At 35.7% G+C, this 25,827-nt stretch overlaps 1 protein-coding gene across 1 annotated transcript; it reads right to left on the bottom strand.

Annotated features, from left to right (window-relative positions):
• Positions 1-21: 21 nt before the first annotated feature.
• Positions 22-7,980, bottom strand: LOC142348144 (holocytochrome c-type synthase-like). Its single transcript, XM_075399353.1, has 2 exons — positions 7,573-7,980; positions 22-477 (listed from the first exon to the last, which is right to left on the bottom strand). Exons 1-2 carry the CDS (start codon positions 7,960-7,962, stop codon positions 61-63), a joined length of 807 nt encoding a protein of 268 aa, XP_075255468.1. The 5' UTR covers positions 7,963-7,980; the 3' UTR covers positions 22-60.
• Positions 7,981-25,827: the final 17,847 nt, after the last annotated feature.

Below are 25,827 nucleotides of genomic sequence, written 5' to 3'. Positions count from 1 at the left end.
ATCAAGATTAAATACAGCATATTTGGTGGAATTGTGACTTAGTCCTTGTCTAAAATTACTCTAAGATTTAACAGATTCACTCTTAGAAGCCAGTTTATCTTTATAGTCCGCAAATATTTTCGGCGCACTTCCAGTCCATCGCCAATAAGCAACTTTGAAGCGGTCAGAAAATCCAGAAAATGAATCAAGAGCTGGTCGAACATCTAATAAAGCGGCTCTGTGAGATTTAATGTCATCGGCACTGCTGCTGTAGTAATCAATGACATAACGTATCTGAATTCCACATCGGTCAACCATCCAATCATGTCTGTCAAAAGGCAATTCATACCCCATCCACGATCGTACACGAGCTCGGGGGGTTATCTTCTTGGCGTTCCCTGAGAAGCTAATAAGAGTTGGGTTCTTGCATTCCGCATAATGAAGAGCTTCCCATTTTAAAACTTCTTGCCATGTCTCCTCGTTATTTTTATTGTGCATCTAAAACAACAAATAATTTATTCGAGGAAACCATCAACTAACAGAAGAAATGAGGGAAAGCTGCGAGATCATATCCGTTTTCAAGGCTATAAATTTTTCCGAAACAGGGAGCTAACTGTTCCGAATATATACAAGATCCAGAAAAGGATGGTTAATCCGATGAATAGCAATGCGTGACGGTATAGTGAGTTTGCACATATTGATCTGCACTACATACGCAAACTCTCGAAGCAAAACGAACTCAGAACGTACACCCTAAAACTTAGAGACAATCTTCATCTAGGCTAGACCTTCCTGTCTAATCTCGGGTTTTGGAGATTTGACTGAACAATTGGTCAGACTAGAAAAACTTTCAAGTTCTACTGAAAATTTTGAGCAACAATTCTGCTGTTTTTATATCAATATTGCTCTAAATAGTCATTCTTCTTGGCTTAGAATTGTGCCTGCCTTTGAACTGCGAAGTGTCATTTTATATCGTAAAATTATGTAAAATTCGCCCAATATGAAAAAAAACTTTTATACAAATCAGATGAAAGATAAACTGCTCATTGACTCCTGTATTTACAAGTTTACAGTAGCTCATCACACGCAACTTCATGGACGAAACACCAAAAGTAAAAACACAGCTGGCAGATTGCCAGAACATAGCCGCGATAGCTTCGTAGATCTACTGTCTCAAAAAGATATTAAAAACAGACCAAAAAAGAAATTTCTTTTCATTAAATTCTGAGAAGCTTCATTTGGATTATAAATCTCTATAATTCATTGCTGCTTCTATTAGCTATACTCTTAAATTACCTTGAATTAGAGTGACAAACACTGACTCATACAATTCGTTCAAACACACGTTCGAGTTGACTTAAAATTGACAAGCTCATGAGTCTGAAGGATAGAAAAAAGCATGTAGATGCTATTTTAGGTAGAAACGAAACAAATCGGAACAATCGCGCAAAGGCCATGCTTAATTTGCATAAACTGACGATTTTACCCATTCCGATGAATGGCTTAGTTGTATGAACTCGAATTGAAGCGTCTTAGAGTACTTGTAAAGATTGGTTGTTTCCCATTGAATATTTCGACATTAAGCAATGTATACCAAAATCTAAGAGACAAAAATATTCTTCCCATTTGATATGCAATAGAACAGAAACAGTCACCCCTTTTCAACCAATTTTTACGAAGTTGTCACAAATACAATTTTTCAATGATATTATTGAAACAAGCAAAAGACCGCTAAAAAATAACCCGAAGCAACAATGCCAAAGTAAAGCTTTTGATCACTAATAAGTCGAAAATACTTGTCTGCATACTCATACTATACTTCGGAACTATATTCAGATTTTAAACATAACTGACGGAAAAACAAGCTGAAATAGATTCCTCGACCAGTAAACGTAAAATACAAAAAGAAACATGACACCTACAGAATTTGCGAAAGGTTTTTCTACGAATTGTCGTTACGTCTGTAATTTAGGTTTAGAAATTGTAAATAACCTTTAATTAAAGCTTACCTAAGGCTTATTTAAACTAAATCCGATCACAAAAGCACCAAAACTGCAAAAATGATGTCAAATTGTAACGATTGCGGAAAATCGATCGAAATTCTGCTTCAATGCAATTTGCAGATTCTATTTCAAAGATAAGAAACACAATTGGTTAACGTCGGAAGAATTGCTCTCGAACAACTATGGGGAGTTCGAATCTATTACATACTGCTTCAGTCAGGGGGAGAATAACTAAATTCACTAAGAGCCATTCAAATGAGGTCACGATAACCACTAAAAAAAACTTAAATTGAAACAAATTACAACAATTTCGGCGATTTTCAGTGGCTATTTTCAGTTTGATTTTTAGTAACGAACTGTCGACACTTGAGTTCATCCGCTAGCATTTGTGAATGAGCAAAATTTAGATCAATGAACACGAAAAATACAAGGGCAAAAAATCACCCGAAAAGTCAGAACGGTCAATCAAAAAAATTTGCACACAAACTACCAGGAGTATAAAAATTGCTTCAAACCTCGTTCGAGATGAATTTTTAAAAACGCCTTTGTTGAGCGACTTCCTGATTTGGCAAGATCAAGTTCGCGGCTCTATTTTGACTATAAAGTTTATTGAAATGTGAGCACAGACAAGCACGACAAGTCTTCCATTAAAATTTAAATAACGAGAAATTAAAGCCCAATCAATCAGCCCTTGTAACAGAACACCTTTTAATAGCCAACTGATGAAATCATAAGACCAAACCAATAAAAAGAACCTTGAAAATCTAAAAAAAAAATCCTTCGTTTTTCATTTTTAAAATAATGGTTTGTCTTCAAATACATCGGAATAAAAACACATATTAAGCTTAAAACAATGCATTCTTTGACTTCAGACACCAAAATTAACGGAAGACCAACAACAGAAATTAAAGAAACTTGGCAGGAAAAAATCACAGAACTCTTTGAACTCTAGCCAGAGTCCGTACAACACAAAGCTAAAAATAAGACTTAAGAACTTCATACCTTCAAACATTAAAAAGCACACCTCTATGGATTCCATAATGGACAAGGTGAAAACAATAACAAATTTAACAAAGAACTAAAATCATTCGTACTTTTTTCGTAGTAGTAGTGAAAGAGTAAAGAAAATCGATGATAATCTACTAAAACCATTAAATTAATTTAAGTTTCATCTGAGAGACGAGCCAATTCTCAGACTAGGAAACACGACAAAAGAACAACAAATGCGCCAAAAACTCATAAGCTAAACATGCATTCTTTGAATCTAAGTGTCAGTTAAAACATTCCCTAAAAAATCGAATCTGATGAACAAAAAATTTTAGCATCAAAAAGTCGATAAAAATTGAAATAAATGAGACTAAATGACAAGTCAACAAAAAATACGAAATATATAAAAGAAATGGGAAGGAAATAAGTTAAAACATTCAACGTTAAAGTGAAATGGTTATCTAAATAGGCTTTTCCCTGATTAGGAAGAGAATGAAATTTGTCAGTCATTAGCGAGACTAATCTACAAGCCAAAAAACATTAACCAATACGGTAAAACTCAAAAATTCTTTTTTTTTCAATACCAGATTGCTTCAGCTTCAAAAAAACCTCGACTGTTCAAAATTAACGTACAATTAACCGTACAAAATTTAAAGATATGCATCATTAGCTGGCAGTTGAAACCAATCGAAAACACTAGTAAGTGAAAAAGCAGCAAATAAACCAAGAAAAAAATACCAAAGCTAATAAAAGTTAAATTACTAAATATCTAAAAGCCAAAAAACCTTGTAAATTATCAGCTGGTGGAAATCATATCAAAACTTTGAGGGAAAATACCGAAAATAAAATCCAGGAAAAACAGTTTCTAGTGTTCTCAAAAGTTTCAATGAGAGAAATAAAACTGCGTTTCAGAGATTTTAAACATAGCTGACGGCCTGCCAGATAAACAAGCAGAAATATATTCCTCGACCTGTAAACGTAAAATACAAAAAGAAAAATGACACCTACTGAATTTGAAAAAGCTTTTCTATGAATTGTCGTCACTTCTTTAATTTAGGTTTAGGTATTGTGAATAACCTTTAAAAAAAGCTCACCTAAGGCTCATTTAGATTCAGAATAAAAAAGTTCTCAGTGGCTTTCTATTATTAAGCTCATCTGGTATAAGTTTCAATTCAAATGGCAGTCTATTCCATTCAAGCGGAATTGCACGGCTGAAAGAACTTTTTCCAAAGTTTATTTAACTTTGGGAAAAGTTCTTTGAGCCGTGCAATTCCGCTTGAATGGAACAGACTGCCATTTGAATCGAAGCTTATACCAGATGAGCTTACTTATTGAAAGCCACAGAGAACTTTTTTATTCTGAATCTAAATAAGCCTTAGGTGAGCTTTATTTAAAGGTTATTCACAATACCTAAACCTAAATTACAGAAGTGACGACAATTCATAGAAAAGACTTTTCAAATTCAGTAGGTGTCATTTTTTTTTGTATTCTACGTTTACAGGTCGAGGAATATATTTCAGCTTGTTTATCCGGCAGGCCGTCAGCTATGTTTAATATCTCTGAAACGCAGTTTTATTTCTCTCAATGAAACTTTTGAGAACACTAGAAACTGTTTTTCCTGGATAAATTTGAAGGTTGCATACATACCGGCATCTTTTAAATTTACCAATGCGAGACACAAGAGAGCTAAGATACCCTGCAACTCGTTGAGGATGATGAATTAGGCAATGTCCAAAAAGTAAAAATTTTGAACCGCACACGTTTTTGCACAGGCAACCATTGTAGCTGCTTGATGAATCTTGAAGTTGGTGTTCCGGGTGACAGTCGAAATATCAGCCTGCATGCGCAATTCATTATCTGTTGTAATTTCCCGTGAAGTACAGCAGGTAATCCATAGTTAAGCGAGTTGCAGTAGTCAAGCCGCGAAATAATCAGAATTTTAACAACTCTATTAAGACGTCCCTATCAACAGTGTCTCTGATAGAATCGATCTTTCGTAGCAAATAGTAGCAGGCAGAAGTAACTGAATCGATTTGCTTTGAAAATAAAAGTTTAACATCCAAAATGAAGACAAGAAATTTCAAATGATTCAAAAATTTGGAATCCATAGGAAGTTTTCGATCAGCAATGAAAGAATTTTTTGCACTAACTACATAAATTCTGTCTTACTAGTAAATAGTTTCAGTTCGGCGCCACGAAATCATTTCTGCAAGGTGTTAACAATCAAATCGAACTTCTCCTGAATCAACGTTTCCTCGTAGCAAAACTAAATAACGGTATCATCCGCAGAGAAATGATAGTTTAAATGCATCTGTTTAAATATGAGCTCTAAAAGCCGCAAAAAACATGAGAAAATCAGGGGGTCTAAAACCGATCCTCGTGGTACCCCAGTTTTAATTTCTAGCTCCGAAGACAACACATCTTTTATTAATACTTTCTGAGATCGACTACTGAGATACCTTTTTAGGAAACAAAGAAAAGAATTTCGTGATCCAAGGCTAAAATCAAGAATTGATAGAAGTATATTATGATCCAGTGTATCAAAGGCTGCCGATAGATCAAGGCCAATGTAAAAAGTGCTCTTTTTTAAGCTCAAATTAATTTTGATAAGTTTTAGAGGGGCGCTTTCTGTTGTGCTAAACGTTCTATAGCACTTTGAAAAGCACAGAACAAGGCATTGGTTACAAGGTGATCGGTAAAATGTAAAAGAGCTGATCGTTCTAACAACTTTGATGTATAAATGAGGTTTGATATTGTTCGATAGTTTGCATAATCCTCAGAATCTAGATTAACGTTTTTAAAGTAAGGTTTAGCAACTGCTTGTTTAAGAGCCTGAGGGAAAATTCCCGTCTCCAGAGAAACTTTGATGAGGTTCAATACTACTGAGAGCAATTCATTAGGAAAATAAACAATTTCGGCTTTTTCATTTGACATATAGTATTGAACTGTCGACATTTAAGTTCAGCCGCTGGTATTTGTGAATGAGAGCGAAACTTAGATCACTAAAAACGAAAACGTCAAGGTCGTAAAAGTAAAGTCAAAACGGTCAAGCATAAAATTTGCAAGACCACTATAATTATAAAAATTGCTTCAAACTTCGTTCGAGATGAATTTAAAAAACCCCTTTTGAGCAACTTCCTGATTCGGCAAGATCAAGTTCGCGGCTCTATTTTGACTACAAAGCTTATTGAGATATGAGCACAGGCAAAAACAAAGCAAGACAAGTCCTCGCGAGAAAACCATTAGAGAGCCACAGAAACAGACCATTAGAGAGCCACAGACCTTGCGTTAACAGTGCAACCGAGATTTGCAATTGAACAATAAACATAACCGACTAAACGTCGGAAGAATTGCTCTCGAACGACTAGTGGGAGCTCTAATCAATTGCTTCAGTCGGGGGGGGGGGGGGGGGTGGAGGAGGGGGAGCCTAAATTGGACTAAGAAGTGGGCTTCAAATAACCACATTAGAGGTTAACATATACCACTATTAAGATTTAAAGTAAAAAATGACACAGTTTCGGCGCACTTTTCATTTGACTTTTAGTATTAAATTGCCGTCAATTGAGTTCAGCTGCTTGAAATTGTGATTGAGAGAGAATTTTAGATCACGCGAAACGCAAAAAGTCAAGGGCGTAAAAGTCACGCGAAAAGTCAAAATTGTCAAGCGAAAATTTTGCATAAAAAAGACGCACACGTTTACAATAATTGCTATGAACTTCGTTCAAGATCAATTAAAAACGGGCAAAACTTAAATTTCACTAGCGTTTTATGGAAAAATAGCGTCAATCTCTAAAACTATTGACAGCCAGTTTATTGGTTCCAGTTATGGGAAAACCATGCGCCATTAGAAAGCATGTACCATTTCGTAAACCTAAGTACAAAACTACCAGTTCTGACGATATAAAACTACTCACTTTTTCACTCTTTGCTACTTGATGGTGCCTGAAATCACTACTCCAATTTGACTTCATTAAAAAAGTCGAAGGGTGTGAACAGATGAGCAAACCATCAGAAAAACGACAGCGCCCCAATACAATTCCGATACTTTGAACTAAAAAACAAGAGAAGGCTCAGCTATCGCAGCTCTTAAACGTTGCTTTTAAACTTCGCAGCCCTTAAATGTTGATTTTACGTGCTTTGACACTACGGATGAAGATATTAAAATTTACAAATATAACCGTTTAACGTCGGGCGAATTGGTGCCAAACAATTGCCGAACTTTAGCTTAATTGAGAGGGGGTGGCGTGAGCATGACGATAAGAGGAGCGGGTGTTGGTGAGCGCGGGTGGGGGCAGTGTGTTTGGGTTTACTCGTGCAATGAGGTGGCGTGGAAGGATTCAAGGGGGAGGGGTTAAACCCATAAGAGCCACCTTTCAAATCATTGTTTTTTGACCGTTAAACTGCTTCGAGGATTCGCACACTTAGACTAGTGAGTCAATGGGGGCGAAACAGAATGTATCACATTCTCTTCAAACAACGGTTTCGCAAAAAACATGCGAGAAAAATTATGTCAGATAGAATCTCTCAAGCACAGTTTAGGCAAGCAAGGGTTTAAACACCGGTTTAACGGAATTAAGCTAATATGCAACTCGAAAAAACTTACACTAATGATAGCAGACATGACGCTAGGTGATAGGTCGTCTTTTTCAAGTTTCCATCCCTTCCTTATCATTGCATTGTAAAACATTTGCTCGGAAGGATACACCCATTTATCGTCGGAATTCTCAGATGCTCTCGGAATTGTCGAAACTTCGCGGTCAGTGGATAGACCCATCGTCTGACCCGGCGCTGGCATTTGATTAGGAGGTGGCATCATATTTCGAGGGTCGACAGATTTCATTTGACTCGTAGACCATGCAGCAGAATTGGCAAGAATTTCCTTAGAAGGTTCATCCGATGAGCGCATAGGACAGGATTCTGACTCAGAACTTTTTGATTTCATTGGACAGGAATTAGTTTTTGCTGCTTTTGGTTGACTAGAACTAGCCCCCATTTGATTTGACACACTTATCTAAAATATGAATTAACTAACTCCGTCATATGCTACATATTTTCAGGGAATTAGAATACTTGATCGATACTCCAATTAATTGCACTTATGCCTAACAATTAATTGATTGCGAGGCCTTTCCAACAAAATTACTCGATGGGTGAAAAGCCAGTTAATTGCTATTTTTTTCAGTTTAAAGTCCAACGTTATACCGTTGAATGTTGAAAAATTAAGACTTGAAGCTACAATCTCTCATGACCGAAATAACATCCGACCGAACAAGACAATCATTTCGGTTCTGCTAATTGATGATGTAGAGAAACTGATTGTCAATTCAAAATTAATTCTGAATTCTAAAAAAGTTTTAGAGCTTTACGTCCAACGTCAGGTTAAACTGTTTCACAAATAATTAAAAAGAATAAAATAAAAAAAACTTACATTTACCTGAGACCACAATTTAAACAATTCCAGTGAAATAACATGTTGTTGATTCAATTCCAGCTATTTCTGTCAAACTTGCAGACAAATATTCACGCGCATGGCAGAGCACCAAAAGGACTCACTGGTTCAGCAAGTAAGCGAATGCAGTGGTACATCACGACCCGTTTGATTGGCGTATAATAGATCAGTTCAATGTGCCACAAAAACTTATCTCTCGAGGCAATATATATAGCAGAAATGTAGCCATTGCTTCATACGCGCGATATGTACCGAAGCCAGGAGTTGACAATGAAACGTTAGTCAACAGTTGTCATGTTGCTGTATTCGAAAGTTACACTTTAGCGAATCAAAACATTGAAATATACCAAAATGTTACCGAAATGGTAGAAAGTCACTAAGAACTTCATATCTATATTCAAAGATCTTGAACAAAAAAAAACAAATTTGAAAACGAAATTCCAAAAATTGCATTTCAACCGACATACAACATTCCTCGTATCTCTTATTTTACTGTTTTGTTTATTTTTGAATTGAAATCAATTTAACTGTAAATGGTATAACTTTAAGTATTTTTTTCCTCATGATGCTAGATATAGTGAAAATGTTTGTACATAAAAATTTATATCACCCATTTATATCTTGATTTCACCCAATTTCAAGAAATTGCTAGTCCGGAGGATAACATTGCTCTGAAGATTGAAAAAGACATCAACAGCGCGTTGCTTGATTTGAAGAAGAACTCTTTAATAAGCAAAAAGTTCATCCAAAATTGCGTTCAACATGGCCTATTAAAAGAGCACAAGAGCGGAAGTCCTTCACGCCCAGTGTTGTCTATACCGGCAAGTAGTTATTACAATTTGAATAAAATTCCTTACGCTGCTTTTTGATAAAGTACATGATGCTGACAATGAGACGTCAACGCTCGATGCTGGGAGAAAACTAGAATACATAAAATTGGGGTCTGATGAGAGCATCGTTTCTTTGGATGTGAAGAGCCTTTTTACAAATGATCCTGTTAATGAAGCAATTGAAATAGCCTTGAGGAGCTTGTACTCTAGGGATCACGACCCTCAATTAAAAAGATCGATTTTGAAAACAGTCTTGAAGCTAGCTGTGCAAAATGTCTCTTTTAATTACAAAGACAGATGGTTTTGTCAGATGGATGGCTTAGTAATGGGAGCATCACTTGCAGTAACTCTGACTAACAACTGATTGAAGTAATTTCAACATCAGATCAAGTCAAAGAAAGAGATCATCAATAAGGTCCCTAATAATGATCTTGAGGCCTGCCCTGAGTGCAACCGTGGAGTCAACTATAGAGGAAAAGGAGTGAAATGTGAGAAATGGGAGAATTGGGTCCACGCAAAAAGGCAAAATACTGATGACAAACATTACGCAAAAATGAAGAAGAAATTGCTGTACTGCTCTAATTGCCAGAAGATTAACAAATTAGATAGTGAGCTGGAAACTGAAGGGAAGTTAGTATTAAGATATTTAGACAATATAATTTGCACGGTAAATGGTGAACCGGACACTTTGCTCAGAAAAGTAAACACCCTTTGTAGGAAACTGGAATTGGCAATGGAAGAACCTGACGAAAATGGAAATTTAGATTTTTTAGACATGAATATCAATGTAAATAGCCGTAAAGAAATTAATTGCGAGTGGTACAAGAAATTAATCAATACGGAAGTTTTGTTTAACTTCTGTAGCTGTGCATCAATCCAACAATAAAACGATGTTGTTGAAGGTACTGTTCACCGCGTTTTCAGAAGCACTAGCACATGGCTACTCTTTGACAAAACTCTGAATGAAAATGAAAAATTTAGTCTAAAAAATTAATACACTGAAAGATGAACTTCCAATATAATCAACAATGATTTACAAAAAATCTCAAGTTAACCTCAATTGAAGAATGAAGGCGAGGAAGCACAACTGAGGGGATAAAAAGTGCCCGTGAAAGATATTAAATCATTGTTTTTCTTGCAGTATCGAGGTGTAATCAGCCTTCAATTGAAGCGAAAATCGGAAAAAAAACGTGCAAATTGACAACGATTTTCACAACACGAAATTTATGTACCTGCCTAACATCCCTGATATCTAGTCTTGACAGCAATCTGAAGTCTCATGTGGTCTACTTACTCAGTAGTTGTGGATGCCGCTCCACCTATGTCGGAAAAAAATGTCAACATTTGGCCACGAGAAATTCTAAGCATCAAAAAACCGATTCACCGGTGGGACAACATGCAGTGAAATGCTGTAGGACTTTAACCGCCTTTAATTATGAGATAATTGATCAGTGCCAGGACAGCAAAAAATTTATGACCATAGAATTTCATTACATTAGTAGACGCAAGCCACAACTGAATACACGGGACGAGTACAAAAGTAGGGAACTAACACTGAAATATTAAGGAGAGAACGCTTGTTCTGCCTAAATATTTTTGAATTGCCATGCAAGCTACGTTATACTGTGGATCGAAACGAAAATGTCCTCTTCAAAACTCATACAGAAAAAGATTCAAATTAAAAGTTTTAATGTTCTTCTAACATTTTAACAAACTTTAAGGTTAAAACCTTTAAAATTTTTTAAAAAAATTGAAAATAAAAATAGATAATCAAAACACGTTGCTGTATATAAGTATATCTGTAAATACTCACTTAACTAGTTTAAAACTCCAGTCGGTGCACGTTATTGCAAAGACGTTCGAGCAATTTAACAATTTTTATCGATTTCTTCAAGAATTTTTAGCTAAAATTTTGTAGCTGAAAATGTAATGGTTTAGGTTATAATGAAACATTTGGCAGCCAGTTCTGCACTTCACGTTATTAACCGTGTTACTTATGACACTAAGCGGCATCTGCCGCTCAAATTTATAACGGTACCAGGAATAAAACTAAGCCCATACGGAAAAAATTAGCTGAAAAAAGAGATTTGGGGAATCAAGCATCTAAATAAACAGATGAAGAGATCTGGTTCACTGGTTCTATCTTTAATATACAAAAAAATACAGATCAATTTCAAAACCCTGCCGTATCATCAATCTCTGCGCGTTTTTGAGAGCAATTGATTTCCGGTTTCAAATGATGTTGTTATATCTGAGTGAGAACACCAAATAAATTCAAGAACCTCCTCCACTCTATAATAATGGTCTTTGAAATGACGATGCATTTGGTCTCAAGGAGGACGCATAAGTCTCAGTTCCTCCTCATGCAATACCAACAACTCTGAAACGACGCGGATAGAGAACTGCACGCACTGGAAATCATTTGGCAACAGAAAAACAACAGGAGGAGCCTGCTCATCAAAAGAAGAGGAAAACCAAAATTTGGCGAGAGACAACCTCAAGCGAGACGAAAGCGTCTTGACGGAGGATCAGAACTTTTACTTACGGACGCAATTGTTCGTTGTTCGTGTGAAATCCCCAATATTGGCACTGAGGTCCGACATATTTCTATCCACCAGACGCTATATAATATCAAAAACGTGAGAATGGCGACTCAAGAGAATACTTCCTAGAGAGATGTGTAGAAAATGATTTAATACACAATTATCTGATATTTCGTGCTCCGAATAAATTCGTTTTCTCTGAGCAGGCAGTTAAGACTTTTCGACGTCTATTACTGAAATACGAGCTGAGAAAAACTAATTATATCGTGATAGACCCGCGCAAAAAGGCTGAGACTAGTAAATCAGAAATATAGAGCTCAATTAAGGAAAATAAATTATATTCAGTATTTTTCTTGTGCGAAAAAAATTTGGTCTTGGACGGCAATAATTTTCAAAAAGAACGAATCGAAATCTTAAGCATTGTCAAGGTAATTTATAAAAAACCACGACGCAGTCAAAAATCCAAAACGGAACATAGCAACCAGTATTCGTTATTCGTCAAAGCATTTTATAATGAGGGCGGAAACACCCAATTGTAGACACATATAAAGATATCAATTTTGGCAGACATTGACAAGTTAGTGAACATTATGCTTTGAAAGGATGTTTCGGGTGAAAGGTTTTGCAAGAGAGAGAGGCATTCGCCTAAAATTTAAGAGAAGCACCTGCGGATAGGACACTATCAAGGGTGGCAAAACACATCGAATAGACAAAAATTTTAGCTGTAACATTTGATAAGAGTTATGAATTTTGCGTAATGAAGACAACAACATAGCCTTCTAAAATGAACAAAATATTCGACTGCATCCAATTTTTGAACCAGAAACAACTCATGTAAAGATAAATTACAAAATAGAAAGAAAAATGACGGAAATTTATTTGAAGTGATAAAACAAGATATCATCAAGGAAAAATTTTTATCAAAGGCTAAAAATGTCTAGCGCAGAACCAGTGCAAATGTATGCGTTGTCAAATTTCACAAAAAAATTAGCACAAAAAATTAGCGGCCTGCTTTATAAATTCCTGACAGCCCTTTCCTTAATTTAAACATCATTTTACTTCATATTTTTAAAAACGCACTGGAAGCTAACATTAAGATTTGCAGCCTTTTTGCAAGACAAAAAGTTGAGACTATGGAGCTTGAGATGAATGAGTAAATTGTATCACTAGATGTCAGAAACTTATATAGCAATGTCCGCGCCTGGGAAGCCATCGAAGTTGCTGTACAATGTCTTTACTCCAGTGACATCTTTTCCGATATTGAAAGATATCCCACTAGAACCACTAGTCACAAATGTTTATTTCAAAAGTAATGGTAAATGGTACAGTCAAAAAACCGGTTCGTAAATGGGGGACTCCCTGGCAGTTATCTTGGCCAATATTTGGATAAATTTTTGTGAAAGAAAACTTTGTGATCAAGAAGAGAAACGCTCGGGAGAAACAAAATATTCTAGACAAAAATGCCACATCTGTCATAAAATAAAGGTTTGGAGGCGCAGGGATGTGAGAACTGGTATCACATAAAAATTCAAAAAGTAATTAATGGGCAGTTCAAAAACGAACGCGGGATAATATTTGGAAACGCTTTGAACTCGGCAATTGAAACCAAACTAGAAATCAAAAAATCTATTTCCTAGCTATGTAGATGACATATTTTTCACTGTAAAAAGAGACACCAATAATTTGCTTTAACTAAAAAGCATTTAGCACAAAAATTTAAATATCACAATGAAAAAAAATTGAAAAACGTGGAATAGTTTTCTTGAATGTGGTAGTCTACGTCGATGAACGAATGAAAGTGTAAATATTACCAAATCCAACAGTTACTGGAACAATTCTAAATTTCCCTTGCTGCGCTTCCCTCCAGCTTGGTTAAAACAATGTAGAAGGTACTACTCATAGTTTTTTTGATCTACTGGCAGCGGGTAATACTTTGACAAAGACTTAAAAATCAACATATAATGTATGGTGACAAAATAAGTATCCAGTGAATTGGTCGTTATGCATTGGTCGTCATCAGACCAAGAGAAAAATTTTAGGTACCCGTAAGAAGACCGCAAAAACAAAAGCGGAATGCAAGTCAACTGATAATTTAAAAGAAAAGACGTACCCAAATTATTTTTTACAGTATTGGGGCCAAATAGGCAGTAGAGTAAACAAAAAAGCTTGAAAAGAAAACGCATCATACAGTGATCTAAACAACAAGGGAACTAAAAACCTGCTTACCATTCCTAATATATAGTTTTGACGAGCATCTAAATTGGAACGTAGTATACGAAATAACAAGTAGCAAAAACAATTTCAAATACGTCTTTCAAACTTACAGACATATAACCACGCCGATGGCAAAGCGTCAAAAAAGAATCAGTGGTAGGTCAACAAGTAAGCAGAGGCTATGGCACAACACGCCCGTTTGAATGGCTTATAATAGATTAGTGCAATGTGCCACAAAAACTCATAACTATCGCTCTTGAAGCAACTCGTATAGCACAAAGGAAGCACTTGCTGAAGACGCGCGATGAGTACGAAACCAGGAGGTGACATTAAAATGTTAGTCAACAGTTGTCATGTTGCTGATTTCGAAAGTCACATTTTAGCGAATCAAAACGTTAAGATATAGCAAAAAGTTACCAAAATGGTAGAAAGTCACTAGGAACTTCATATAACTATATTCAATTATCTTGACCAAAAAAAAACAAATTGGAAAACAAAATTCCTGAAATTTGCGCTTCACCGGTAAACAACATTCCGAGAACCTCTTTTTTTACTGTTTTGCTTATTACTTGAATTGAAATTATTTTAATTGTAAATGGATTATTTTTAAGTTGCAATTCACCTGATGATTCTACATATAGCAAAAAAAATTTACCTTAAATTGTATTATTAAATTAGTTTTTTTGCTAACTATTTCTGGGAAATATCTAAAAAAGTGGGATTGAAAATTTTCTTATGTCAAATTTGTGTCTGTTATCATTTTCTATAAAAACTTTTCTTTTCCGCATTTTTAGATTTTAGCCAATTTTGTGTTCCTAGGGCTAATCAAATTTTTGCCCTAGACATAAGACTCCTGCTTGTGGATTTTTCGCAATTTTGGTTTTGTCATTCACAAAAAACGTTTTCCCTATAAGTCAGTCATAAATATGAATTGATCTAATTCTACTGACAATTAACTGATTGTTTTGAATCCCAAACTAATTAATTGATTTCTTTTGGTTTTCGTAGCCAATTTAATTGCAATCAGTTGTTCCCCTTCCATGTACATTTTCCTTTCTTTTCAAAATATTCAACACGTTATCTACAACTATAGCGGCTATTCAGCAATTGAAGTTTTTTAGATTATGATTGCAGAGTCATATGCAAAATCTTGAAAGACTGCCAATGAGGGCAATTGATTTTGAAAAAAGAATGTTGTTATGTTTATAGACTAAAGGAACAAGGGATACAATTTTTTTTGATTGTATATAAAACTGCACGATTTGTTGATGTCTTATCTTTAATCAAGGACCCTGAACTTTGTCACCTTGAGCTAGCTTTGCAATATTACAAAAAAATCACAGAGCCGCGGTGACTTCAATATAAAGAAACAGGTTTTAACTTCAGATGACAATTTTTTCTATCGTTCAAAATTGGTTATACTATGCTGAATAAAAGTTTGAAAGCTGGCGACGATCGCTGCAAAAGTACAATATCAATGATTTACTGGCAGTATTTTGTAACCTCATTCAATATCAATGACAAATGCCCATGTCGTAGTGTGTGTAGACGTGGAATATTGAATGCTTGAAAGCAGTTAATCTGGGTGGTCTAACAAACACGATCGCAATTTAATTGTGAGTATATCTATTCTTTTTGTCGCCCCCGACCCTAGTGAGCTTCTATTTTTAGACGCCCAGGCCTACGTGCTATTTTGTACATAATAAAAAGCTGTATAACAACATATAATTTGTAACTCGGGGCGTCAAAAACACTGGGGGAACAGAATTGATCTTTGTGAGTGTAGGAATAATAAAATACACTTTCGGAATTTTTCAAATTTTGATTTTTGTTCAAACACTCATCTAGTTTAAAGATCTTAATTTCATTTCCATCTTTATCTTTTCCTTTATGTTCGTAATTTACATGTCTTAAAACAGCTACATGCTCTTAAAACTTGTAAAAGCAATAAAGTAATTACTCTGAGAAACTCACAAAATTTTTTTGGAGATTACTTAATTGGATTACATGAACAGAACAGATGAAAAATCTTGGCTTGATTGTATCAGCTGAAGAGAGTATTCTACAAATGGATCACAGAATTCAATTAAATTTCTTTTCCGGGTGAAGCGCAATATATCGATCACCAGTCTGTTTATTAGGAAAATTTCTCTGGCTATCCCAGGTCGAAGTTTTTGTTTGTGCTTGTTTTTGACGCAAACCGTTTTACAAATTGTCGGAAATGTCTCAAATTGATTTAAAAAATCATCTTTTTGAGATCTTCCAGTATGTTCTGGGTTCCCCTCCTCCTTTTCTCAACCGGGCTGGAGACCGGCTGCGGCGGAGTTACAAACAAACAACTATAGGAGATTTTGAGATGAGCACTAGGTAAAAAACCAGGCTCAAATTCTATCTCCAAATAAAATAATATTTCCTATAACAATAATTCCTTTTCACTGAAGTCATTTAAGTTTCTCTTCCGGTTGAAGCGCAATCTATCGATCACATGTTTATTAGGAAAAATTCTCTAGCTATGTAGCGCAAATTAGCTATGACTCTTCACTGTGGAAAAGCAGCGAGTCCGACCTGATTGTAGTCAAAAGCGTCCAGCTCAAAGAAGTTGAGTGGATTCTTGGCGCAAACAGTCTAAGTGAAAAGAATGCTCGATTAAAATTTGGTCAATCACTCTCCAGTTCATTGATTTCGTAGACCCCAAGCACTCATTCAAATGCTGCCTCACCGATGAGTCAGATTTCATTCTCACAAAAATTTTTGTGGTTACATGTCGACGGTAGTTGTTATACGCGGAAGCGCAATAACAACACTCTATCTAATAAACAACGTATGCTTTAATCGGTGCTAGGAAAATTGGCTGGCAGGGCGTTTAGGATCTTTTCTGCTAGCGCCCCCCCGCTTAGTTAGGCACCCCCATTTATAAATGTGTAAACATATTGTTAAAGCTAATCTTATACGTGAACATATATGAGCAATATGCATTTACTAAAAGCTAGCACAGCTTTGGTTTGATAGTATTACGTATTCAACCAAAATTTGTTGCTTATAACGTAAGCATCAATAAAAATTTCTGTATTAGATCATTTTTGGTGTTATCGGCTACAATAAGGGCTTGAATTTTTAAAACTTTTTTTTAAGGAAACGAATCTAAAAGTGCCTTCAATCTACCTAGACACTTGTTTCAATGAATTGCAAATATCGCTTTTACAATTCGCGAAAACCCGGGTTGAAGTTTCGTTGATTTCATACAAGGCTCATATATGATTTCATACTGTCCATACTTGATTTCTTAGTACGATCCTTGTATGAAACCAAAGAAATCATATATGATCCTTGTATGATTTCCAAGAAATAATATATGATTTTAGTACGAATACCAAGAATCATACATCTATTTTTTTAAAAAAATCGTTAGCCATTTATGTTTTTTTTTGTTTTTATTCAGTAGGGCATCACATATATATGACACCCCGGCATCACATTGTGATGCATATCACGTCATATTCGTTTTCTGAATACGTTTAAAAAACAAAGTTATTCTTTTAGCGCACACAAAGAATCAAATATGGATTGCAAATGCAATACAATAATTTAATAAGTCCTCTGACTACATTATACGAGAATTTGTGGCACCAGTCAATGTATTATGTGTCATATATGACCTTGTATGAAATCCAAGAAATTTTTTCAGCTTCAATGGAAAATTAAAATTATACAGTTTTTAGTCTTTGAATTTTTTTGTGTGATCCTTGTATGAATTCTAGGAAATCGTATATGGTCCTTGTATGACTACCAAGAACTCATACAAATCATATATGACCTAGTATGATTACTAAGAATCAGATTTCTAGTACGAAATCAAAGAAAGTTGTATGATCGTTGACCCGGGAACTTAGATTTTGGGGGGTGCAAATTTATCGGCTATATAAGGCTGGGGGGGGGGGGCGCTAGCAGTAAAGATCCGGCGTTTAGCCGACAAGGAAAAAATGGGAAAATTAGCCGACAGTTTTATCATAATTGGTCATAAAAGTCTCATCAGTAGTTCGGTTGTGTTAGATTCATATCAAGTCCTACGGGCCGCTGAGGCATGGCCATAAATCAGTAGTTCGGTTGTGTTAGATTCATATCAAGTCCCACGGGCCGCTGAGGCATGGCCATGGCCCGCGAGGCATGGCCACATGCGGTGAAATACCTTGGTTACACTAGATGATATATAGGCCTTCGTTACACTAGATAATGAGAAAACTGTGGTATAATTGTCCGCTGCGAAATATTGTTTTCAATTGGCCAATCACAGCTTCAGAATAAGTTTTATTGTTCAATTTATCTAAATTGTCGGTTAAATTTCTCATTTTTTGGTTTTTGGCTAAACGCCCTGTCGGCCAATACGGCGGCTACCGCTTTAGTCCATTCTCAGACGTTGATATCAGTCAGGGCAATTAAAAGAGTTACAACAGCTAAAGTTTTCAGTTTGCTTGCGGGTTGATGAAGTTGTTGTTATTGGGCAGCTGATTTTAAAGGGTTAGGAAAAATGCAATCTAAATTTCACCATGTATTGAATAAGAAACACGGGTCAATCGTATTGTTATTCTTCAGTTCTTCCCATAGCACTGTTACTTTTGGCTTCTTTCTTTTTGAGACAAATTTTACAGAGAACTACACGGTTTTTCAACTCCACTTTTGCGGTACAGATCATAGGCCAATATTTTGGTTGTTCAATAATCAATAGAATTTGTAGCATTCATCCCTGGTGTTCAGTTTTTAAACAATTTTTCGCTACTTGCTTGAGGCTAGGTATTCTATTTACTGCCATTCAATGATGGATTTCTTGTGTTGTGTTGGTAGCCAACTTCTACTGCGCTTTATCGAAAAAAACTAACTGTTTTTGCTTGTTAGGCTTTTTTAATATAGGTTAGGTTTTTAATAGCAGCACTTCCAAATATCTGAATGTACGTTAACTTTCGAGAAAGGCAGCAAAAGGTTCGTAATAAATTACTGAAGATAGGTGCGTGACCAGTCTTTATATTTTTCTTAAACAGACAAGGTAGTGATTTTCGAAAATTATTTTTCAGTTGTTTTAGTTGCAAAATGCGGAATGCTTGCAGTTTAAATACATCGGTCCTTGGAACATAGAAAATCTGGGAAAGTCAGGCATTGAATAATTATTAATACAATTCTGCGAAAAACGAACCCGATTCCTTTTATTTTATAGTTTCTTTTTTAAAATGTTTTTTTTTTGTCAAACTGCTGTCTCCTTTTAGCAATGACAAGGCCAATTTGAAAAAAAACTTTTATAGAAATTATGTTTGAAAGGTCACTAGACCTACAGGTGATAATGCTTGTAGCTACAAACTTTTCCTGCCTTACCAGCCGCTTCGCTCGCGCATTTTGCTGTCGTTTTCTCAATTATCTATTTCTTTAACGTTCCTCCAAAAGGCACTGACGTTTTCTCTGAGCCGGACAAAGTAAAGTGACTTCAACTCAATGTCGGTTTCCTTGGAACTCAATGTCCGGTTCCTCGGAACCTGCACTACAAAAAATACCGGTCGTCCGCAGCTCTGAAAAGATGTTCGATGCACCCAAACGCTTGCGGTAGAATTTATCTGACATTGGTTTCCGTTAGTTTAAGGGTAATCAGCGTGTTCATTGTTGTCGCGTCTTTTTTAGCTTGACTTCTATTTGTGTTATCTACGAGAAGGTTATCTATAGAATTTGCTCCTTTCTTTTGAATATTTTAATTCAAAAAATTTTAATTTGAATATTTTTCAAAAGTTTTGACATGCAGGTATATTTCTTTCTCTCTGATGTTACTTCGATCAAGGCGTGCTGTAGTGAAATTTTTCCCGGGTCGAGGAAACTTATGTAAGAAATGCGCTGAAATGCGCAGATTTTTCAAAAAGTTCAGCCCAAAAACCTCTCATAAAATTGCGATGAAATGTGCTGAAATGCGCTGAAAACCGCTAATTTTTCTAAAAATAGTTATCACTGAGAATCGAACCCTGCTCTGCGGTGCCTCAGCCTTCACCCAATCCACTGCGCCAAAGATTCCTGAACTTCTTCCTATTTAATTTAATTTTGTATTAATAGAAAGTTTAAGAAGAAATGCGCGAAAATTATATAAGAAATGCGCTGAAAATTCAGCGCATTTCTTACATATTTTCAGAGCTTTTCAGCGCATTTTTTAGGAAAAAGTTTATCGTTATGTAAAGAAAACTAAATGGTTCGAAATTGAGGAATCTTTGTCAAAAAGCGTTTAAATCCACTAAATAATTTTAAGAAATGCGCTGAAATTTAAATACATTTCTTACAAAGTTTCAACGCATTTTGATTTTCGCGCTGAAAATTTTAAAAAATTAGCGCGTTTCAGCTCATTTCTTAGATAATTTTTAGCACATTCAGCGCACTTCGTACAAAATAACGCGCTGAAACGGCGGTGACATCTCGTCCCGGGTTGTTCTAGAAAAACCGTCTCGTCGTTATTGCAAAATAACAATGCTGTTTTTCCGTTCCAGACGTTTTATTTAAACATTGACTGCTATTATAATTTTAATGTTAAAGGCAATATGGTGAATTAAAAAACCAGCATTTTTCCAGTTAGCTGCATCATCACTTAAAGTCAACCTGAAGAAAAGCTAATTACAGAACAAAAAAATTTGGCAATCATATTAATAATATTTAATGTCAGTGTAGAAATCTGATAGTGAACATTCTGAAGTTTTCACAGTTTACGTTTCGTTCAAGCTCTCAACTTTTAATCTGTTCCTTTTCATAGAGTTATACACATTTTTTGCAATGATATGAAAAAATTCTCAACTGAAACACCAAGAATGCTTTTCGATCTTTTTCTGGTAAATGACAATCTTTCGTTATTTCGTTAGACTAGTCTTTTAACTTACTCAATCATAATCTGCACTCTCATCCCGTTTGTTTCGCTTGTTTCATTTGGACCATCCCCATAATCGAATCCCCTATTCAAGTCTCCAAAAACATTAGAAATTCCTTAATGGCGGCTATAATTTTGTTCTTGTAGGCGCAGTTATAAATAAAAAAAAATAATTTTACGAGTAATAGCAATCTGAACTTCTACGTTTCTTGCCCTGGTCACATGGATTTCTTCTCTTTAGTTGTCAGTGATTAATAAAACATTTTCCAAAATCTGCAAAATACCCAGGTCTAGGTACAGACTTATGAAAAGACAATGCTCGACCAAAATGCACTATGAAAAGACCATACTCGACTCATTTGTGCTACGAAAAGAGTTTAGCTGGATTTTAAGACATTCTGGACTTTAGATCGATTCAAATTTTTCGCAAAAGACTTTAGCTGGACCAAAATTTTTACAAAAGACTTTGGCTCAACTTAAAATTGGTGCTGGACTTAAGCTCGACACAATGTTTGCAAACAGAGTCGAGTTAAAGTCTTTTCATGGGTCCATCATTGGTCTTTTCATCAGTCTGTTTTTTTTGCCATTAAAAACTTCCGTTCAAAATTGCATATAACGTAGTCAGCGTGTATACCACTTCATTTTTTAAGATTCAGAAGAACCACATCCCTTAAAAACCTACATTATTTTTTTATATGAAATAGTTCATAAATTTGGAAGGGAAAACAAACTGAATAACGCCGAAATTTTTAAATGGCTAATGGGACTAGGACCAATACACTTAAGCTAGCTGGTTTCATTGAATCAAGTAATGTGGTAATATACTCGAGCTGCCATATCTCTTTATCTTAAGATTTGCTGAAAATCTTAAGGCTTTTGGCAGTTCTCCAACTGTTTCTTAAGTTGGACTGCTCTGGTGTAAAGCTATTTATTCTTGCTCAGGCTCTGCTTCTGTATGTACAGAAGCACAAAAAAAATGAAAAATAAAGGATTTTGAAAAAAACAGACTTATGAAAAGACTAATGGTGGACCCATGAAAAGACCTTTACTTAATTTTGTTTTTTATGAAATGACTAATGGTGGACCCATGAAAAAACCTTAGCCGGACTTTCTTTGTTATGAAAAGACTTAAGCTCGACCCACGAAAAGAAACTAGTTCGACTTTAACAAGTAAGCTCGACCGTGTAATTATAGTCAATATTGCCCCCCCTGCTAAACTTTTTTTTAATAAGTCGAGGTCTAGGCCTGCCTGGGTAGTTCGGTGTAGAGTTTCGAAAAAGACCACCCCGGGTCGAGAAATTTTCCGAAAATTATGTAAGAAATGCGCTGAAATGCGCTGAAACTTTGTAAGAAATGCGCTGAAATTTTTTTGCTTCTAATTTTTCTCAAAAGCGCTGAATTTTTTCTACGGATGCGCTGAATTAGCGCTGAAACTTTGTAAGAAATGCGCTGAAAAAAGTGCTGAAACTTATGCAAGAAATGTGCTGAAAAAGCGCTGAAATTATGTAAGAAATGCGCTGAAAATGAGCTGAAGTTTTTAATTTTTAGCACCTTCTCCACATTTCAGCACATTTCAGCGCATTCAGCGCATTTCTTACATAGTTTCAGCGCATTCAGCGCATTTCTTACAAAATAATGCGCTGAAACGGCGCTGACCTCTCGACCCGGGACAGATAATTCAGGAGTCGTTTTTGAGGCCACAAGGATTTCAGAATTTAGATGTTGGGGAATGCTGCTGCCGTTTAAAAGAACGAAGTCTCCGAAGAACTTCTGTTGCCTTTGTTCAGGCGCAATTTTGGCTGATCCCTGACAAGATCTTCTTCACTCTGTACTGTGCAGAAGCGGAAGTGGTTAAGGCTTTAGGGATTCCATTGGAATATTGGAACAATAATGCCATGAAAAAAAATGAACCTGGAAACTAAGTGTAGAATGCAGTCCACACATAGTTTTCAGTTTCAATTTTTAACAGTTATTGTGGCGGCCACTTTTGCAGAAATGTTCTTTTGGTGAATATAATACAGAAAAAGAAGAGAGACTCGATCAATTTAAACGTTAAGCACATCCCACTGAATTGACTCTCAATTGAGTGAGCTGCCTTAACAGGCCTTTAAATAGGCTGTCGTACAGATTTTCAATCTATACCAATTGTGTTTTCGCTCGGCGAATTCCAATATTGTTTGTGTTAGAAATCGGGTGACTTAGCGGTTCGAATACAAGAGTCAAATTTGGTGTAGTGATTCTCTCCGCGAATGACTAGTTTTGTAGTATGATTTGAATTAGGCTGTTTCGCTTGGCGAAAGTTTGCTTAAAAGAGATTCAACTGAACACTGAATCAGAATTATTGAGAATCGAATTGGAAATTAGAAGTAGAATCTGATGAGCAATTTGATCATGCATTGAATTGCGAACAAAAGAATAAAATTAGAAAACACCGGCAAGGATCGTCAGCGTGTACAGACAATGATTCATGTAAACAAATTAAAGAGAATGAACAAATGCTAAATGACCTTCAAATCATGAAATAAAACTACGGTTAAAATTATGAGGAAAAAAATCAACTAAATTAAGAATAAGATGAAATTAATGAATAGCGCCACAAATAAAAGAATTAATAAAATGAAATATACTAATGTATCACATTTCGCCTGGTAAAATAGACAACGTTACAATTTGTTTATATCAGAAAACTAATAAAATTTGTACTGGTTATTACAAATACTAAATTGTGTTTTTGGAAGTTCTATGGTTTGCAACTACGTTATTCTGGTTCTGAGTCTGTAGCACATTCAACGTCCCTGACCGTCATAGAGTCTTATTCATAATTGAGGTAATTGTAGTAGTGCATTGAGTATGGCACATCTGGTGAGCATGTTTCTAGTTGCAAATCTATTTCCGAACCTTCAGGTTTATGATTGGCAGTTTTCTTTATCGTTGAAAATATACTTTTTCTCTCATGTTGTTGCTCTTCACTTAATTGACATTTTTTTTCACGAGAGGGAGCTCTTTTCGCTGTGACTGTTGGGAGCAGGTTTGAGTTCAATTCATCAATTCATCGGACTCAGTTATTGATGGAGATGTGCGTTGCCGCTTGGTTTTTGTCTGTTGGTTGGTGCTAATTGCGGTCTGTTTTCTCTTTGGCACTTGCGGTGGTTGTGTTATTACTGGCTCCGCAAATGTAGTTGTGTTTTATTGATCCTGATTTTGCAGAGCAATTGTTTCTATTTTTTTGGGCATTACTGGCATGAGTACCCGCAGCGCGCGAGAACCATTTAGGTGGTTTTGACGAAACAAAGCTCGAATCATCAGTTATTCGTTGATGTTTGATTTGCTTCCCTCCTTCAATTTTGCTTCTAGCGTACTTTGCGTGCTTTTTTAGTAGTTTCTTTGTTGTTTTTCCGGTTGGTGCTTTTGGCCTGAAATCCAAATATTTATTCCCTTATACCGGGCTGTCGTTCGGATTTTGTCCCGAACTTAGCTAGTTTTGAGTTGCGGATCGTTACCTCCCGTTTTCCTATGTCCTTTTTTAGTGGAGGAAGGACTATATTTTGATGAGTTTATAGATCGAATTTATCGATCTGTTTATAGATCTAAGTGCTTATTTAAAATGGGATCATGTGTTAATGTTTTTGGATTTGGTTCTGTAGTTATGTTACTAAAGTGACTATTTGTTTTACATCCAAAATATGCCTCAAATTTTGAAAGATTGATAACCTTTTGAAAAAAAAGTTGTCGTAGTTGATAGATTATCGAATTTATTGAAATCTTTTAATTAAAGTACTTTCGCGCCGCGGTTTTAATACATGTTAGACGGCTTTTAATTGCTTGTATTAGCCTTTTCTCTGTGATCGTGTATTGGCGCTTCAAAGAGTTTAATGTTAATTTGATTACAAAAGGAGTTGATTTGCTGACCAAGTTGACACTAAGCTTGTTGTAGTCTTATTGTGCGTGGTATGTCATGCAACAATACATAATCTTGAATTAACTTTAAAATTTTCTGTGCTTTTGCTCTATTGAAAACATCAGCTATTGGAAATTTTGAAAAACGATCAATGCATGCAAGGAAGTCTACTTCTTAATCTTTCTCGTTGCAAATAGCACCGCCAAAATCTGATTGAATTTCTTTATTAGGGACTTTACAAAATTTTATTGGTACCCATTTATTTGAGAGGAAAAAAGATTTTAAATTCTTACCAATTTTGGCACAAGGGTGGCATTATGCCGTTTTTGACTGCTGATTTCATTGCATATACAGCCAACATGCTTGGATAGCCACATCAGTTATGCCCCAGCTACCCGGGTTCGTCGCATGTATGGCGTCTTTGTAAGCGTCCGTTATTGAGTTTGGGATGGCGATCTTGTCTTCCACGCGGACGCAACCGTTTTTCGAATGGGGATTTTTCCATTGTCTATGCATGCAGGTCAAAATTTACCGGCATTTTCTCTCGTTATCGGTGTTAGTACAATCACGTTTTTCCTTCAAAATGGCTTTAGTCAAAGCTATGCTGGCCATGAGGGAGCTGGAGAAGATCTTCGACCGAGCAAAGTTAAAATATTAAGTTTAGAGGTCGTCAAATTCGGTTTGTTGTGGAAAACCATGTGGGCCTCCCATAAATATTCAACCATTTCTACCGAATTGTTGGAATAATAATAGCTGAAATATTAACGAATTCATTGACTGGATGTGCTTTGAAACAAGTAACGTTTAGCAAAGATTGGCGAATATAGCACAATTAAAAAAATTACTTTGCGCCTGAAGAAAAAGACTGATTGCTTCTTCAAACGCTGAGTTATGAAAAAAAACAATTTTTCTTTAAGGACTGTGGACTGTTCGGTTACTGACCTCATAACAAAATATATAAAAAATTTCTGGAACAGCTTGCTTTTAACATTAAAAACCGCATTGTAAATAATGTTTCATTGAGTGGAAAGTAATTTGGTCACCCTG

Source organism: Convolutriloba macropyga, chromosome 10 (assembly GCF_964194025.1).
Source record: "Convolutriloba macropyga chromosome 10, txConMacr16.3, whole genome shotgun sequence".
NCBI classification, from domain to species: domain Eukaryota; kingdom Metazoa; phylum Xenacoelomorpha; order Acoela; family Convolutidae; genus Convolutriloba; species Convolutriloba macropyga.
The sequence above is the reverse complement of the archived record's forward strand: the minus strand, read 5'-3'. Positions and strand labels throughout refer to the sequence as shown.